General features: G+C 34.6%; 1 protein-coding gene across 1 annotated transcript in view; it reads left to right on the plus strand.

Moving 5' to 3' along the window:
• The window catches only part of USP34 (ubiquitin specific peptidase 34), a 192,996-nt gene that overhangs the window by 30,222 nt on the left and 143,168 nt on the right, over positions 1–19,606 (plus strand). Inside the window, 2 exon segments of the mRNA XM_077766453.1 lie at positions 5,644–5,725; positions 5,813–5,905. Coding sequence (XP_077622579.1) covers positions 5,644–5,725; positions 5,813–5,905 — 175 coding nt within the window.

Raw genomic sequence — 19,606 nt, forward strand, 5'->3', positions numbered from 1 at the left:
CATTCTAATCTCATAATCTCTGCCTCCCCACCCTTGCCTTTTTTTAAAGTAGGCTCTATCCTTATTGTGGGGCTTGAACTCAACCACCCTGAGATCAAGAGTTGCATATTCTACAGACTGAGACACCCAGGTGCTCTAATCTCTGCCTTTTGATTGGAGTATCCAAATCAAAGTATTAAATCCAAAGTATTTAATCCATTTACTGTAATGTCATTGTGTAGTTGGATTTACATCTGCCATTTTGCTGTTGGTTTTCTATATGCCTTCTGTTTTGATTTTCTATTTCTCCTTTATTGCCTTTATTCTAGTATACCATTTTAAATTCATTGATTTTTTTTTAATACTTCAAAAATTACTTTTTAGTGGCTGCATTCGGGTTTTAGTATGCTTATTAGTTACTACTGTCTCCTTCCAATTAGTAATAATGGAATTTTAATAAAATATGGAAACATTGTTCCAGTATAGGTCTATTCCTCTGTTTCTGGTAAGAAGTTACCTGTCAATCTTACTATGGTTCCCTTATATACATATATTTCATTTTCTTTTGCTGATTTCAAGATTTTGCTCCTCATCTTTGGCTTTCACCAGTTTGATTATGGTGAATCTAGCTGTGGATCTCCTTGCGTGTATCTTAGTTGTTTTTTGATGTGTAAATGAACATTTTTCATCAAAGTAGGATATTTTGGCCATAATTTCTTGTTTTTTTTTTTTTTTGACTCCTTCTGTTCCTTCTGTGAGTCCAGTTATGTGTAGGTTTCCAGAGCCCTGAAGAATTGTTACTGATAATGTTGTTCAGTTTTATACTTGGCTCACTTAAAATTACAATTCTGAATAATTAGAAAAGTGCCTGGGTCTCCTTGGCTTTTTAAGTCTAATTCTGTGGATAAACAGGAAATGAAATTATTTCACCTTCTCAATTTTTCTGTGTGTAATTCATGTGACTGGAACACTTTGGGAGCTCTTATGGCAAGTCCTATTTTGAAACCTGTTTTCTTCCACTAAAAATATACCTGTCACTACTTTTTTATTCTTTTAAATAATTTTTAAACGTATGCTTATTTGAGAAAGTATGATTGGGGGAGGGGCAGAGAGAATCCCAAGATTCTGCACTAACGGTGCAAAGCCCAACGTGGCACTCGATCTCATAAACTGTGAGATGGTAACCTGAGCTTAAACCAAGAGTCAGACATTTAACCGTCTGAGCCACCCAGGCATACCTACTTTCTTGTTTATCTTCTTAAATGTTGTTTTGATTTTTTTTTAAATTTTGAGAGAGAGCATGAGTGTGGGAGGGGCAGAGAGGGGAGGAGGACAGAAGATCTGAAGGGGGCTCTGCACTGACAGCAGCAAACCTAATGTGTGGCTTGAACTTGCAAATTGTGAAGTTGTGACTTGAGTCAGACACTTAAGCAAGCGAGCCACCCAGGCACCCTACTACTTTTTTCATTAAATGTTCTGTAATAGCCATTTAATTCAGTTCTTCAATAGTTTTGAAGAAATAGGTAATTTGAAGAAGCCTGTTACCAAAGAAATTGAATGAAGAATTACTGATTTTACAAAAGAAAGTACCAGGCCCAGATGTTGTCACTGGTGAATTCTTCTAAATATTTAACGAAGAAATTTGAGGACTGATGCTCAGTCCTTTAAGCATCTGCCTTTAGCTCAGGTCATGATCTCATGGTCCGTGAGTTCAAGCCCATGTTAGGCTCTGTGCTGACAGCTCAGAGCCTGGAGGCTGTTTCGGATTCTGTGTCTCCCTTTCTCCAACTTGTGCTCTCTTTCTCTGTCGCAAAAATAAATACAACACTAAAAAAAAAATTTTTTTTTATTTAAAAAAAAAATTTTTTTTTTAATGTTGTATTTATTTCTGAGAGTGAGAGAGAGACAGTATGAGCAGGGGAGGGTCAGAGAGAGAGGGAGACACAGAATTGGAAATAGTCTCCAGGCTCTGCACTGGCTGTCAGCACAGAGCCTGATGTGGGGCTTGAACCCATCAACTGTGAGATCATGACCTGAGCCGAAGTCGGATACTCAACCAACTGAGCCACCCAGGCACCCCCTAAAAAAATTTTTTTTAAATAAAAAATTTAAGGAAGAAATTACCCTAGGGATGACTGGGTGGTTCAGTTGGTTAAGCATCTGAATCTTGTTTTCAGCTCAGGTCATGATCTCATGGTTGTGAGTTTGAGCTCGTTGGGCTGTGTGCTGGATGTGGAGCCTGCTTGAGATTCTTGGTCTCCCTCTCCTTCAGTCCCTTCTCTGCTTATATGTGTGTGTGCATGTGCTGTGTCTCTAAGAAAAGAAAAAGAACCTCCCCCCCCATACCAAAACCAAAGACATGTAAAAACTACAGACCAGTATTTCTCATGAACATAAATGTAGAAATCTTCATAAAATATTAAATCCATCAATGTACAGAAAGAATTACATGCTGTAACCAAGTGATTTTTATCCCAGGTATGCAAGTCTGGTTCATTTCATGTAATCTATCACATCAAGAGGCTGAAGAAGAAAAATCACATGATCATATGAATATATAAAGAAAAAGCATTTGACAAAATTGAACACTTAAGATAAAACTTTCAGTAAATTAGGAATAGAGAACTTCCTCAGCTTGGTAAAGAACATTTACAAAAAAGTTACAGGTAACATTGTACTAATAGTGAGAAACTCAAAGCCTTTCACTAAAACCAGGAAAAAGGAAAGTCTGTTCTCTCACCACTGTCTTTCAGCATTCTACTCAAAGTCCTACCTAGTGTAGTAAGGCAAGGAAAGGGAATAAAATGTATATAGATTGGGAAGGAAGAAATTGGTCTTTGATTGGTGATGACATGATCTTCTATGTAGAAAATCTGAAAGAATTGATTGACTCATGGAACTTAGCAAAGTACAGCAAAGATGCAGGATACGAAGTTAAAGAAAACCCAGTTGCTTTTCTATATATTAGCACTGAACACATGAAATTTGAAATTTAAAATGTAATTCCATTTACATTAGCATGAAATACTTAGGTATAGATCCTGTTTGTATTTTATTAGATTTATGTGAGGAAAATTATAAAACTCTGATGAAAGATACCAAAGAATTAAATAAATGGAGAGATTCTCCATGTTTATGAATAGAACATGTAAAATTGTAAAGATTACAGTTCTTCCCAACTTGATCTATAGATTCAGTGAAATCTCAGTCAAAATCCCAGCATGTTATTTTGTGGATATCAACAAAACGACTCTAAAGTTTATATAGAGAGACAAATGACCCCTAATTGCTAAGACAGTATTGAAAGGAAACGGACAGAGTTGGAGGACTGATGCTACCCATCTTCAAGACTTACTGCACCATTGTAGTCATCAAGACAATGTGATACTTGTAACAAATAGATGAATGGAACAGAATTAGAGAGCTTAGAAATAGACCATATAGTCCATTGACAGAGGAGCAAAGGCATTACCATGGAGCAAAGATAGTCTTTCCACCAAATGGCACTGAAACAATTGGACAACCATGTGCAAAAGAAAGAATCTAGACATGGACCTCATACACTACTCAAAAATTAACGTAAAATGTGTCACGCACATAAACATAAAATACAAAATTAGAAAACTGGAAGATAGGAGAAAACCTAGATGACCTTGAGTATGGCAGTGAACTTTTGGTTATAACACTATGATCCATGAAAGAAAGAATTAATAATGTGGAGTTTATTAAAATTAAAAACTTGTGCTCTGCAAAAGATAATGTAGAGAGAATGAGAAGACCTAAACAAACTGGAAAAAAATTGCAAAAGAAGTGTCTGATAAAGAACTGTTATCCAGAATATTCAGAGAATCTTGAAATTTAACAGTAAGTACACGGGCACACTGATTAACAAATAAACCAAAGATTTTATCAGCCATTTAGCCTAAATCAGAAGATACACAGATGACAAATATGCACATGAATAGATGCCCTATATCCTCTTTCATGAGGGAAATGCAAATTAAACTATCAGTGAGATTCTACTGCACATCTCTTCCAATAGTCAAAATTTAGAATACTGATAACACCAAATGCTGACAAGGTTTTGGAGCAATAAGAACTCTCATCAGTTGCTGGTGGGAGTGCATTCTACTTTGGCAGGCAGTTTGGCAATTTCTTATAAAACTCAACATACTCTTAACCATTGATCTAGCAGTTGTGTTCCCTGATAGTGACTCAGACGAGTTGAAAACTTATGTCTACTCAAAACCCGCACATAGATGTTTATATTAGCTTTATTCATAATTGCTGAACTAGAATAAACCAATGGGATATTGGTAAATGAAACAAAATAGAGAAATTTTATGCTGAGTGAAGGAGGCCAGATTTAAAAAAAATTACATGATACATCTTTTTTTACACGTAAAATCCTAGAAATGAAAACTATAATAAAGCAGATTATGGGGAGTGTGGTTGTGGGGGCTGGAGAAAGGATGGATGATACAGGGGCATAAAGAAAGTTTTTGGGTTAATGTATGTATTTGTCATCTTGATGGTGGTGATGAATTCATAGATATACATATGTAAGCTTAAATTCATTAAACTGTATACTTTAAATGTCTTCAGTATATTATATGTCATGTATATCCCAAAGGTATAAAAGATAATTAATTGACAAACTCTCATACTACCTTATTAGTAGAACTAATAGTTAATAGTTTAACTTCTATTCTGAAGGAGACTTGATGGCTCTTCCTAAAAACTGTGGGGTACCTGGATGGCTCAGTTGATTTAGCGTCCAGCTCTTGATTTCAGCTCAGGTCATGATCTCGCAGTCCTGAGATTTAACCCCACTTCAGGCTCTGTGCTGAGCATGGAGCTTGCTTGAGATTCTCTCTCCCCTACTCATGTGCGCTTGCTTGCATGCGCTCTCGCTTGCTCTCTCGCTCTCTTTTTCTGTCTCGCGCTCTCTCAATAAATAAATAGTGGAAAAAATGAAGAGTAATCTAGAACTGTTGTAAAATGTTTATGGTTTGCAATGAAGAATGAGATTTTGGTAAATGTAATTTATTCTGAATGAGCAATTGATATATTTAAGGAACAGTGATCTTTATTAATATCAGGCAGGAGACATTCAGTTTGGCTCTTAGGTCACTTTTTTTTCTCTTATCTTTTTGGTAACCTATTTTCCTGATGTTACCTTACTGTAAAGGGCATATTGGGTAACCTCTGAATGCTTGGGTGCCTACTATGGAAATTAAAAAGTGGAAGTTAAGTCTTTGAGGAAGAAAATATATTGCTTATTGTTATGGTTGGTATTTCCACTTGTGTAACTGGTGTGAGCTATTATCTTTTCAGGTTTATTTTGCTTGTTTATAAATTCAGGCAATATTACCATTTCTTTTAGTTATTTATTGTGGCACTCTAATCAGTTAATTGTATATAACACTTTTTTATAATTTGTAGGTGAAAAAATTTAGGTTTATGGCGTCCCTGGCTAGCTCAGACAGTACAGTGGAACATGTGACTCTTGATCTTAGGGTCATGGGTGTGGAGAAACCAAAAAAAAAAAAACACAAAACACAAAACCAAAACATTAGGTGTTCAACTGAATTTGCTTTTTAGGCTTGAGAAAGAATGATGTTAATAATTTTTTAATGTACTATTTTTATTGTTTGACTTTAGGTCCATTGCAAAAGAACTTGCAGACTGGCTTATAAGCAACAATGTGGTAGAGCATATATTTGGACCAAATTTACATATTGAGGTTTGTGGACAATTACATGACTTCTCTGCTCTACTAAGAGAAGAATACGTTAGAAAATTGACTATAATAAGTTTTTTTTCCTCCCAGATTATCAAACAGTGCCAAGTGATTTTGAACTTCTTGGCAGCAGAAGGGAGACTGAGTACTCAGCATATTGATTGCATTTGGGCTGCAGCACAGGTAATATTAACAGATCACATTTATTAAGTATTTCTTTATTATTCTGTTTTTTTGCCCTAAGAGGTAAGTTCTCTTAATCCCGTTTTATAGCTAAAGAAACAGAGACACAGAGAAAGCTGGGCATGGAATCTATGGAGTTTGGCTTCAGAGTCTATGTCTTACTATATTATAGGGAGAATTGATGGAAATGAGAGTCATTTGGAGGTTCTTCATGAAATCATCTTGGTTTATTAAGAGACATTTGCCTGTTATTTTTGTTGATACAGTAAAGCCTCCTGTATGTTGTATTGGTAGTTTATTATACTGATTTCTTTTTTATTTAGTTTTTTGAATAGGCATATATCAGCATTGTTCAAAATCCAAAAAATAAATAGTAAAATGTATGTTGTGTCTTCCCCTCCTCTTGAGCCTACTTCCTAGGCATGTAGTTCTTATCTTCTCAGGTACATGATAGATTTTCTGTGATAGATTTTCTGTGTAAATAGCCAATTGTAAGCTTTTTTCTTTTGTGTTGTCTTTATTACACATGTTGCATATTAAATGGACTTGGCTTTCTTCACTTATTTAATCCTGAAGAGAATTGCATATCAATATATAAGAGAGTTTTTTTAAAGAGGACATGGTGTTTAAATATATGCATGTATGATAATTTATTTAACCAGTTCCTGTTCATAGGTATTATTTTTTCCATTCTTTTCTGTTATATATAAAGAGTGCTAAAATCTGTTAAGTTCTAACATACTTATTTCATTCTTGTGTAAAATTATTTTGTAGCTAAATCTTTTAAGTAGAATTTTTAGGTTAAAGCATCTCTGTGGCTTACTTGTGGTACGTGATTGTATGATAAGGCCTCTTTTCCTTCAGTTTTCTAAATACATTGTGTCCTTATACTTGATATTTGCTAAACTGATGGGTGAAAAGTGGTATCATTGCTGTTTTATATTTGCATTTTAGTGTATATGAAGCACATTGCAAGTCTTGTGTTTAAGAGCCACTTTTGTTTCCTTTACTGGGAATGTACGTTGATATTCTTTGCCATGTAGTGGTGATTTTCTTGTTCTTTTTTGTAGGAGACTCATATATTAGTAACATTGGACTTGTGTCTGTGTTAAGAGTTATGACTGTATTCTACTTTGATGTTATTTTTTGCTTTGGTTAAGGTGGTTTTTGCTGTTCAGTTTCAAATTTGTGGTTTTCAAACTTGTGGTTTAATTTTTTTTTATTGCTTATGGATTTTGTCGTATGGTTTGAAATGCCTTTTTCACTCCAAGGTTATAAGAAAGTTCAGTAATTCTTTTTTTCCTTACTGAACTGAGATACCAGTTTTATTTTGACTGCTTTGATTTCTGGAGTCTGTAGACTAACCATCAGTATATCTAGTCATGGTCAATATACCACAGATTAATACATTTAAAGCTTTTGGGCCACCCACTTCATTTTGTAAATAAAGCTTTTTTGCACCATAACCTTGTCGATTCTTCTGTATTGTTGTCTGTGGGTGCTTCTGTATCGTAGTGGTAAAGTGTAGTATCAGAGACCTTATCACTTGATTCTACTATTTACTCTCTGGTCCTTCAAGAAAACATTTGCTGATCTTAGGTTTATACTAATTTTTTTTTTTTTTTTGTAATATTCATGTCTGGCAGGGCTGGTTCTTTTTGATATATTTTGCCACGTAAATTTTAGGATTCTTTTTAAAAAATATTGCCAAATTAATTGTAATAACTAATTTGAAGAGAATCAATGGTTTTCCTACTCAAAACCTGCACTATCGTTCTGTTTCAAAATCAGTGTTATTTGAATGATATTATTCAAAATAATTTTAAAGTTATTTGTATATGAATTTTATTTTGTGTGAAGCTTATTCTAAGGAATGTGAGTTGTATTTGTTATTGCTATCATAATAGCCATCTCTCCCATTACATTGACTTTTGTCCATTTCTCTTCCTTCCATTAGATTTGGTGATTATTACTGCATATATTCCAAAACTTTTTATATAAAGATAATCAAATTTGATAATTGTGTGCCCTGAGACCTTACTTAATTCTTAGATGGGTGGTAATTTTTCAGTATTTTTTTTACTTTCCATGTTTAATCATGTATATTTATATATTAATATCATTTCAGTAAATTAATGAAGCATTTCCATTTCAGAATAAAGGGAGTTTTTCTTTGATAATTTCTGAAACTGTTACTCTATTAGTAGGCACAAAATTTTTATTTTATTCACAGCAAGAATAGGAAAATATGAGAACAATGATACATTAATGCAGAATAAATAGTAATAGGAGAGCATTATTCTTTATTGAAACTGAAATTTATCAAATTGATAATTGATAATGTTGTCTGTTAAATGTTTTGGCATTATTCTCTAGCAAGAATTTGAAGTAACCTAGGAAGGAAATAATTAAAAATTGTGACATAATCTGTGATACAGTTTGAAAAACTTAAAATATTTATAAAAGATTAAAATAAATAAGTGTATCTTAAGGGTTATTTTAATTAGGTATTTCTGTGTTTGTTACTGCTTTGGTTTTGAATCTACCACAAATTTAGAATGATTTTAAGATTTTAAAATTTGTGCACTAAATGTAATGAATTTTAAAATGACTAGGATTGGTTGGTTTCATTCCATCATACCTAAGTTTTTTTGATCCACTTTAGAGTAAATTTTTGACATCGCTTTGCCCACCTCAGACAAACAGACACACTAACACACACACTTCACACACTCACTCTTCACCCATAGTTATTAAATTGGCTGCTGCTCTTTTCATTGTATATATCATAACTCATACTGGAATCCAAGGAGAAAATAGACACAGGTGACAAATAGATTGAAATAAAAAAGTGTTTGCAAATATTTGAAAAATGCTTATCTTTGTAATTAAATACAAGTTCAAAAAATGTAATAGCGTTTTCATGTGTTGGGTAATTGCCTTTATGTTTAATAATGCACTGTATTGACTAGAGTGTGGTAGAACTTCTGGAAAGCAATACAGAGTTCTCTTTCTGGTAATTTATTCTGTAAATACAAGTACATGAAGATGTTTGCAGCATTGACTGTGCTAGCACATAAGGAATGTTTGTCAATTGTAGGACTACTTAGATAAGTTGTGGGAAATTCATATAATAGAATGCTGTGTGGCCATGAGAAGGACTGAAGTTGTTGTACTCTGCTCATGTGGAACAGTATGTAAGAAATAGTTTTACTAAATATTGTGCAGGTAATAGATCTTTTATTGAGAGAAAATTTCAAGTACATAGTGTGTGTTTAAACAGTTATAAAAACAGGATGTATATATACTTTTTACTTGTGAATGCCTGGAACTTTTTGTAAAAGTACACAAGAAATTTTAATAAGTTTGCTTTTAGGGAGGTTGCCTGGGGTGAATGGGGAACTTCCTTCTTCTTGTCTATGCTTACATAAACTTTGAAACTTTTCTATGTGTATATTAGTTTTGCAGTAAATACAGAGACTAGTATATAAAGGTAAAGCAAATATTTTGATGTATAAATGACTACCATTTAATGTTTTTTTTTTAATTTTTTTTTTTATTTCTGAGAGAGAGCATGAGCAGGGGAGGGTCAGAGAGAGGGAGACACAGAATCCGAAACAGGCTTCAGGCTCTGAGCTAGCTGTCAGCACAGAGCTTGATGTAGGGCTCGAACTCACAAGTCCTGAGATCATGACATGAGCCGAAGTCGGATGCCCAACCAACTGAGCCACCCAGGTGCCCCCCCGCCCCAAGATATTTTTTTAAGGTGTATTTATTTTTGAGAGAGAGACAGAGTGTGAACGGGGGAGGGTCGGAGAGAGAGAGAAGGAGACACAGAATCCGAAGCAGGCTCCAGGCTCTCAGCTGTCAGCACAGAGCCTGACGTTAGGCTTGAACTCATGAACCAGGAGATCATGACCTGAGCGGATGTTGGATGCTTAACTGACTGAGCCACCCAGGTGTCCCAACTCTCTTTACCATTTAAAGTTACTGTTTTTGGTTTGGCTTAGTTAACCTCTCTTATATTTCCCTCTACACACCCTTCCAGTATAAAATGTTTTAGACATAGGACATCAAAAATCCCAATGAGAATCTTTGTACTCCATTGGAATTTATTGTTAAATGCTTTCCACATTTGAAGAATGTTTGCATAAATGTATGTAACTTATTGATGTAATAATTTTATCTTAAAATGGAGCTGATATTTGTGGATAGACTTTTGTGTCAGTGACAAAAGTCAGATTCTCTAGAATTTATTTAAAAAAATTTTTTTAATGTTTTATTTATTTTAGAGAGAGACAGCATGAGCAGGGGACGGTCAGAGAGAGAGGAAGTCACAGAATCCAAAACAGGCTCCAGGCTCTGAGCTAGCTGTCAGCACAGAGCCCGAAGCGGGACTCGAACCCATGAACCGTGAAATCATGACCTGAGCTGAAGTCGGACGCTTAACCGACTGAGCCACCCAGGCGCCCCTCTCTAGAATTTAAAAGGACTTATATATCATCTGATTGAGATATGCATTACACATAGTTTTCATTAGATTCTCAAAAGGATTAGTGATGACCAATTTTATTTATTTTTTAAATTTTTTAAAAGTTTATTTTGAGACAGAGAGAGTGCGCATATACACATGCGAGTAGGGGAGGAGCAGAAAAAGAGGGGGAGATATCCCAAACAGGTTCTGCACTGTCAACATGGAGTCTGATGCAGGGCTCAAACTCATGAACTGCAAGATCCTGATGTGAGCTGAACTCAAGAGTTGATCGCTTAATCAACTGAGCTACCCAGGAGCCCTGTTGTAATGACTGATCTGATCTATATTCTAGTGGTTATTAGTTTCTGCCTGTGTACATGTATACACATTTAGATTACTGCTTTATGAGACATTGTTTACATACTACTAGCATGTGAACTTATGACTATACTTGAGTAATAATGTGGGCACTGAAATATCCTTCTGTTATATTTTATGATTTGAATTCTGTTCCTGCCTGCCTTTTTAGAAGTTCTTAACATGAGGTTTGTTCTTTTTTTATGTTGTTAGATGTCTTCACATATGACTTTTTTATCCATCCATATTTAAGAAAGATGACTAAGTAATTGGTCTAGATAGTCTTGGATGTTGTGAAGTATTTTTTCATTAGAGCTGTCTCAAATGGGACTCCTGTTTTGCTACATTTTCTAGGGTAGCAATGGTAAAACAACTTGTACTTTACTCATTTGAGTCACTAGGCTTTCTGCTTGTGGAATTTCTAAAAAAAAGGGGGGGGTTTACATTTTTATTTATTTATTTATTTATTTATTTATTTATTTATTTAAATGTTTATTTTTAAGAGAGAGAGAGACAGAGTACAAAAGGGCGAGGGGTAGAGAGAGAGAGGGAGACACTGAATTTGAAGCAGGCTCCAGGCTCTGAGCTGTCAGCACATAGCCTGATTCAGGGCTCACACCCATAAACCGTGAAATCCTGACATGAGCTAAAGTTGGACATTTAACTGACTGAGCCACCCAGGCACTCCTCTGCTGTGGAATTTCTAAAAGAGAGAGTGAAAAGGGATTCCAGTATCTGTGTTTAAAAGCTATGGCTTTATATAATTTTTACTCAGGGAAGAGCCCTGATGCATGAGTAGAATAAGTTGGCTGTTAGTATTTTTCTGACTCGTTGATGGCTAACAAAATTATTCTTTAAGAATATTCATTGAAATCCTGTGTTTTTATCTCCATACTTCTTGCTGTCCCTCTGAGTCCAGTATCTTTCCCATTTACATTGGGAAGTTTAACTTAACTCCTTTGCATCTCACTCACACATTATTCTGCACTACACCTTTCTCAGTCTGTACATTTTAAAATGTCTTCTCTTCATTTTAGTCATTCAGAAGTTTGTTGAAATTTACTATCTATTATTAGTCTCATTTTCTTTGTGGGTTTGTTTCTTTTCATTCTAAAATGAAAAGAAATGATTGATTCTCTTCTGTAGAGATGAGGGAATTCTCATCATTTTTCTTTTCTCATTTTTTGCTCTCCAGTTTTTACTGTGTTATAGTTTATCAAATACTTTGCTTTAAATTCTGCACTATAACCATAATTTCTACAGTTGTTTATTGCTAAGCTTGTATTTAGGCTATGACTCACCACAGATTTCTTTTTTTCTCCTTTCTCTTTTTCTCATTCCACAATTAATGAATATTTATTTTTACAGTCTTCACTGAATAGCTTTTGTTTTCCCTAAAGAGGAATCTGTGGATCTTCTATTCTGGGTTACTACACACTTGAGATGTCTGTTTTTTTTGCGCTTGTGTGTAACTGAATGTAAGATGCTAAAATTTGCCTCAGAACTTTGTAATAGAGGTGAATATATTCATTGTTTCCTCAATGAACGGATCTTCTTTTTATTATTTTTGCTTTTTTTGGTAATATTTTATGAAGACAGGTATATACCTTTATTTTTTAAAGTTTCTTTTCTTTCTTTCTTTTTTTTTTTTTTTTTTTTTTTGTAATTTCTACATCCAATGTGAGGGCACAGATTCGAGATCCTAATCCAACTGAGCTAACCAGGTGCCTTTATCCCACCATTTCTTGTCGGCAGAATTTTTCTCTTAAGTAGTTTTTCAGGTGCTAAGTAATCCATGATGGTTTGTTTGTTTATTTTGATAGCAAGAGTGTTCCTGAGCGTGGAAGGGGCAGAAAGAGAAAAAGAAAATCCCAGGCAGGTTCCATACTGTCAACTGAGCCCAACTCAGGCTCCATCTCACAACCTGTGAGATCATGAGTCTGCTGCTTAACTGCTTGAGCCAATCAGGTGTTCTGGTTTTGTTTCTTTTTGACTTGGTTTGAGTTTTGGGATGATGCCTGTTAACACATAAATTTACTTTTTCTCTTTTTTTTATTAACTTTTTTATTCTGGAACAAATAGTATTTATATATATAAACATAAAACTTACCACTTGTAACTGTAGAGTTCAGTGACGTTAAATATTTAATATGTAACTATCATCACTATCTATATTCACAACTTTGACACTATTCCCAATGAAAACACTGTACTCATTAAACAATAACTGTCAGGTTTTCCCTACCCCCAGCCTTTGGTTTCCTGTATTCTACATTCTGTCTGTGTATGTCTATTACAGGTACTTCATTTAAGTAGAATCACAGTATTTCTGTGGCTTATATTATTAAACAGTGTTTTCGAGTGTTATCCATGTTATATATAGCATATGTAAAAATTTTCTTTTTACGACTAAATATTCCATTGTTTGTGTATACCACATTTAATGTTTTCATTTCTGCATTCATGAACATTGGAGTTGCTTCTAGTTTTTGGCTATTGTGAATAATGTTTCCATGAACATGGGTATACAAGCATGTGTTTGAATCTGTGCATTCAGTTTTTCTGTATATATACATGGGGAAGAACTGCTGGGTCATATGGTAATTCTCTAATTTTTTGAGTTATTGCCAAACTTTTCCACAGCAACTTCAGTGTTTCACATTCCACCCTCAGTACAGGGAGAGTCCCATTTCTCCCCATCCTTGCCGACACTTGCTATTTGTCCTAAAATTTTTTTAGTTATCCTGGGAGGTGTGAAGTAATATCTCACTGTGGTTTTAATTTGCACTTATTTGCATTTTCTAATGACTAATGACTTTGAGCATCCTTTCATGTGCTTATTGACCTTTTGTATATCTTTTTTGGAAAAATGGCTTTTCAAGACCTTTGCCTATTTTGAATTGGGTGGTTTGGGAGATTTTCAAGTTTAAGAGTATTTTTGAGGCATCTGGTGGCACAGTTGGTTAAGCATCTGACTTTAGCTGAGGTCATGGTCTGACCTGATAGTTTGTGAGTTCACACCCTGCATTGGGCTCTCTTCTGTCAGCACAGAGCCTCCTTCAGATCCTCTCTTCCCCTCTCTGTCTGCCTCCCCGCCCCATCAAAAATAAACGTTTAAAAGAAAAAAACCAGTATTTTTTACATTCTGGATATTAATCCCTTACCAGATACATAACTTACATGTATTGCCTCCAACCCTTGAGTTTTCTTTTGCCTTCTTTAAAGTATCCTTAGATTTGGGGGCACCTGCCAGCTCCGTCATTAGAGCATGATCTCATTGGTCATGAAATCAGGCCCTACGTTGGGCACAGAGTTTACTTAAAAAAAAAAAAAAAAATCGAGGTACCTGGGTGGCTCGGTTGAGTAAGCATCCGACTTTGGCTCAGGTCATGATCTTGTAGTTCATGAATTTGAGCCCCACCTTGGGCTCTGTGCTGACACAGAGCCTGGAGTCTGCTTTGGATTATGTGTCTTCCTCTTTCCCCTGCTCTCTCTTCGTGTGTGTGCTCTCTCTCTGTAAAATAAATAATAAAAACACTAAAAAATTTTTTAAAATAAAGTATCCTTAGATGTACAAAAAGTGTTTTGATGGATTTCAGTTTATCTACTTTTTTGGTTGTTTGCTGTGTTTTTGGTGTACTAGTGATGAAACCATTGGCGAATCTAGTATTGTGAAGATACTCCCCAGTTTTTCTTAGTGTAGTTTTGTATATTTATCTCCTGAGTTTAGGTCTTTGATCAATCTTGTTGATTTTTATATATGGTGTGTAAGGTAAATATATACCTTCATTCTTCATTTTGTGAATATCCAGTTTTCTCAGCACCTTTTGTTGAAAAGACTATCCTTTCTACATTGAATCATCTTGACCCTGTTGAAAATCAGTTGATGATTTATGTGAAAGTTTATATCTAGGTGTTCTGTTCTATTCCATTGGTCTGTATATCTGTACTTAATACCACACTGTTCTGATTGCTCTTATTTCCTTTTAGGTTTCACAGTTTTCTCTTTGAAGATTGTTTTGACTTTTGCAACCCCTTGCAGTTCCCTATGAATTTGAGGATTGATTTTTCCATTTCTGACCCTAAAAGGCTCTTGGAATTTTGAAGGGATTGTATTGAGTCTGTAGATCACTTTGGGTAGTATTAACATCTTAATGTTTTAAGTCTTCCTATCCATGAACATGGGATGTCTTTCCATTCATTTCAACTATTATTTCAGCAGTGTTTTGTAGTTTTCAGTATACAAGTCTTTCATTTCTTTTATTAGATTCATTCTTAAGTACAGGTGATCCTTGAACACCACAGGTTTGAACTGCCTGTGTCCACATACACATAGGTTTTTTTTGATAAGTACAGTACTGTACATGTATTTTCTTTTATGATTTTCTTAACATTTTCTTTAAGAATACAGTATATATTTATATACAGTATACCAAATATGTGTTAATTTACTGTTTATGTTATTGATATTTTGATATTTTGGTTTATGTTATTGGTTAGGCTTATGGTCAGCAGTAGGTTATTGATAGTTATGTTTTTGGGAGTCCGGGTTTACCCAGCGTTTTGACCACACAGGGGATGAGCACCCTGTATCTTCTTTGTTGTTCAGGAATCGATTGTAGTTTATTCTTTGTATGCTATTGTAAATGGAATTACTATATTAAATTCCTTCTCAGATAATTGATTGCTAGTATATGGAAACACAGCTCAGTTTTGCTTGTTGATCTGTACTCTGTTACTTTGTTGATTTGATTTTCAGCTCTACTTATTATATATAGGTTTTTTTGGAATAGGATTTTGTCATTTTTGAATAGTTTTACATTTTCCTTTCCAATTTGGGTGTATTCAGTTTTATGGAGTGGAGTCCAGTAACTAGCTAGAAGCTCAGTATAGGGTTGAAACACAGTGGTAAATATGTGCATCTGTATCTTGTTCCTTATTCTAGGCCAAAATGAGTCCTTTATCATTGAGTATGCAATTAGCTGTGGGGTTTTCATTATCCTTTATCATGATGAATTCATCCTCTATTCTTAGTTTCTGAGAGTTTTTATCATTTAAGGGTGTTAGATTTTGTCATTCTTTCTTCATCAATTAAGATGACTGTGGGGCTTTTTTCTGTTGGTTCATATGATGTATTACAGTAATTGATTCTCTTTTTGAACCACACTTGAATTACTCAGATAAATCTCACTTGGGCATAGTGAGTAATCCTTTTGGTATGCTCCTGGATTTGATTTCCTAATAGTTTCTGGAGGACCTTCTGTCATTTGTGAGATACTGCTTAGTAACTTTTTTATTAAGTCTTATGAGGACTTGTGAAGCCTCATAGAATGATTTAAGAAGGATTTCCTTCTTGAGCCACCTGGATGGCTCAGTTGGTTAAGCATCCAATTCGGCTCAGGTCATAGTCTTGAGGTCCATGAGTTTAAGCCCTGTGCTAACAGCTCAGAGCCTGGAGACTACTCGATATTCTGTGTCTCCCTCTCTCTCTGTCCCTCCCCCACTTGTGCACGCACGCTCGCTCTCTCTCAAAAGTAAATAAGTATTTTTAAAAAGTTAAAAAATAAGTATTTCCTTCTTTTCAGTCATTTTTGGAGAGTTTGAGAAGTATTGATGTTAATTTCTTAAGTGTTTGGTAGAATTCTGTATTTAAGCCATGCATTTTAGTACTTTTCTTCATTGGGAGGTTTTTGATTGCTGATTCAATGTCTTATTGTATGTCTGTGGACCTTTTCTATTTCTTCTTGAGTTAATTTAGGTAGTTTGCAAGGAATTCCTACCCATCTTCTAGGTTATCTAATTTTTTAGTGTACTATTGTTCATACTATTCTCTTAAATTTTTAAAGTTTGATAGTAATAGCTCATTTGAATTTCTGATTTTAGTTATCTCTCTCTTTTTTTTTTTTTGATCTAACTAAATGTTTGAAAATCTTTTAGAAGAACCAACTATTGGTTTTATTAATTTTCTGGGTTTTTTTCTAATCTGTATTTTGTATGTTTTATTTCTGTTCTTTTAGCATTGAGTTATAAGGTACATTTATAGTTATACTATATTGCTGTAACTGGAACCTTTTATTAATAAATTACATCATTCTTTATTAATCTGTTCTAAAAAAGACTTAAGTTGGGGCGCCTGGTTGGCTCAGTCTGTTAAGGTCCAACTTCGGCTCAGGTCATGATCTCACGGTTCGTGGGTTCGAGCCCCGCGTTGGGCTCTGTGCTGACAGCTAGCTCAGAGCCTGGAGCCTGTTTCAGAGTCTCTGTCTCCCTCTGTGATCCTCCCCTGCTCTCTCTCTCTCTCTCTCTCTCTCTCTCTCACACACACACACACACACACTCTCTCTCTCTCTCTCTCTCACTCTCAGAAATAAATAAAACATTAAAAAAAATTTAAAAAAAAGACTTAAATTGTAGGAAAAAGAAAACTGCATAAATTTATCATCCTCTGGACCATTTTTTAAGTTCTAATAGTGAATACATTCATGTTGTTGTGTAACAGATCTCTAAAATATTTTCATCTTCCAAAACTGAAAGTCTCTTTTCATTGAACAACATAGGGGTGCCAGGCTGGCAGATATGTGACTCTTGATCTTGGGGTCATTAGTTTTGAGGTCCTTGTTGGTCATACAGTTTAATTAAAAAAAAAAACAAAAAACCACACCCAGTAAATCATTGAACAACAAATCCCCTATTCTCCTTACTCACAGCTCCTGGTAGCCACCATTCCACTCTTTCTATCATTTTGACTACCCTGTATATTTCACATTAGTGGAATCTAATAGTATTGGTCCTTTTGTGACTGGCTTATTTCACTCAGTATAATGTTCTCATGGTCACCCATATCATAGCATGTGACACGATTTCCTTTCTTGTAAGTTTGAATTATATTCCATTTTATGTATATGCCACAATTATTTGTTGGACATTTACTTTGCTTTTATCTTTTGACTGTTGTGAATGAACAATGTACAATGTACAGTGAGTATAGGTGTACACATACCTCTTCTAAATCCTACTTTTAATTATTTTGGATGTATACCCAGAAGTGAGATTGTTGGGTTATATGGTAATTTCCTTTTTTCTAGTGACCTTTAAAAAATTTAAAGGCTGTCTTATTTGATTTTAGTATAGTCAGCCTAGCTCTGTCTTGCTTAATATTTGCACAGAATATCCTTTTACATCCTTTGTCTTTCTGCCTTTTTGTGTCTTTAGATATAAAGTGTGTCTTTCGTAGACCACATAAAGTTGTATCATGTTCTGTTTAGCACTCTAATAATCTCTATCTTTGCAGAGTTTACACCATTTATATTAAAGTAATTCCTCAAAGAGGCATTTACTTCTGCCATTTTTCGTCTCCTACCCCCTCCCCCCCCATGTCCTAACAGTGGTTTTGTCTGTCATTTCTGTTATGGACTTTTGTTGGTATTATTACTAGTTAATGTTTTTTGTAGTGTTGACTACTTCTCATTTCCTTTTTTTGTATATTCTATAGAAATTATGTTTAATTGGGAAATTACATTAAACATCTTGAGATTTTTTAAAATTTAATTTATTATTTAATTTTGAGAGAGAGAGGGAAACACAGCATCTGAAGCAGGCTTCAGGCCCTGAGTTGTCAGAACAGAGCCCAGTGTAGGACTCGAACTGGAGAATGGCAAGATCATGACCTGAGCCGAAGTCGGACGCTTAACCAACTGAGCCACCCGGGCGCCCCGACATCTTAAGATTCTTATAGTCTAATTTGAATTTGTCAAATAGTACATAAAAATTATACTTGTATGTAGCTCCTTTTCCCTTATTTTTATTATTGATATGAAAGATTTCAACTTAATACATCTTGTGTCTATTTTTTTACATTATTAATAATTCTTTTTGCATTTCTATTTTAAATCATACAGCAAATAAAAGGTGGAGTTACAAATGAAAACAGTAATACTAACTTTTAATTTCCTGTGTATTTTTCAGAGGTCTTTATTTCTTCATTCTTCAGCTTGTTTTCATTTCACTGTAAAGGACTTTGTTTAGGTTTACTGGCAGGGCAGTTTCAGTTAGTGAACTCCTTTAGTTCTTGTTTATCTGGCAATGTATTAATTTCTTTCTCATAAGAAATGTTTTGCCAATTATAGAATTCTCCAGTGAAAGTTTTTTCTTTTAGCTTTTGAGTATATCATGCCACTTCCTCTGGTTTCTATTCTGATTAGACACTTGCTGATACTCCTATTGAGTATCCCTTATATGTGTAGTACATTGCTTATCTCTTTTTTCAGGATTATTTTACTGTCTTTGGCTGTTGACCGTTTGATTATAATAAGTCTTGCTCTGGGTCTCTGAGTTTACCCTACTTGGATGCATTGAACTCCTAGGATTTGTAGATTCATGTCTTTTATCAAATTTGGAAGTTTTCAGCCATTGTTTCTTCAAATATATTTTAGTTCTTTCTCTTCTGAGATTCCCATTGTGAGTATGTTGGAAGGTTGTGATTCTCGTGGGTCTCTTAGAATCTATTTACATTTCTTTATATTTTTTCCTTTTTATTCCTTAAATCAATAATTTCAGTTTCATGACCTAAGGTGAAATCAAGAGTGGGATGCTTAACTGACTGAGCCACCCAGGTGCCCCTAGTTCTTTATATATTTTGGATACTAACACTTTATGAGGTAGGTGATTTGCACATATCTTCTCCCATCTGTACGTTGCCTTTTAGTTTTGCTAATTGTTTCCTTGACTGAGCAGAAGCTTTTTATTTTGATGAAGTCCCAGTAGTTTATTTTTGCTTTTGTTTCCCTTGCTTCAGGAGATATATTTAGAAAGAAGTTGCAATGGCTCAGGTGAGACTAGATTACTGCCTGTGTTCTCTAGGATTTTAATGA

The sequence above is a fragment of the Crocuta crocuta genome, unplaced genomic scaffold (genome assembly GCF_008692635.1).
Source record: "Crocuta crocuta isolate KB4526 unplaced genomic scaffold, BGI_CrCroc_1.0 scaffold113, whole genome shotgun sequence".
Classification (NCBI taxonomy): domain Eukaryota; kingdom Metazoa; phylum Chordata; class Mammalia; order Carnivora; family Hyaenidae; genus Crocuta; species Crocuta crocuta.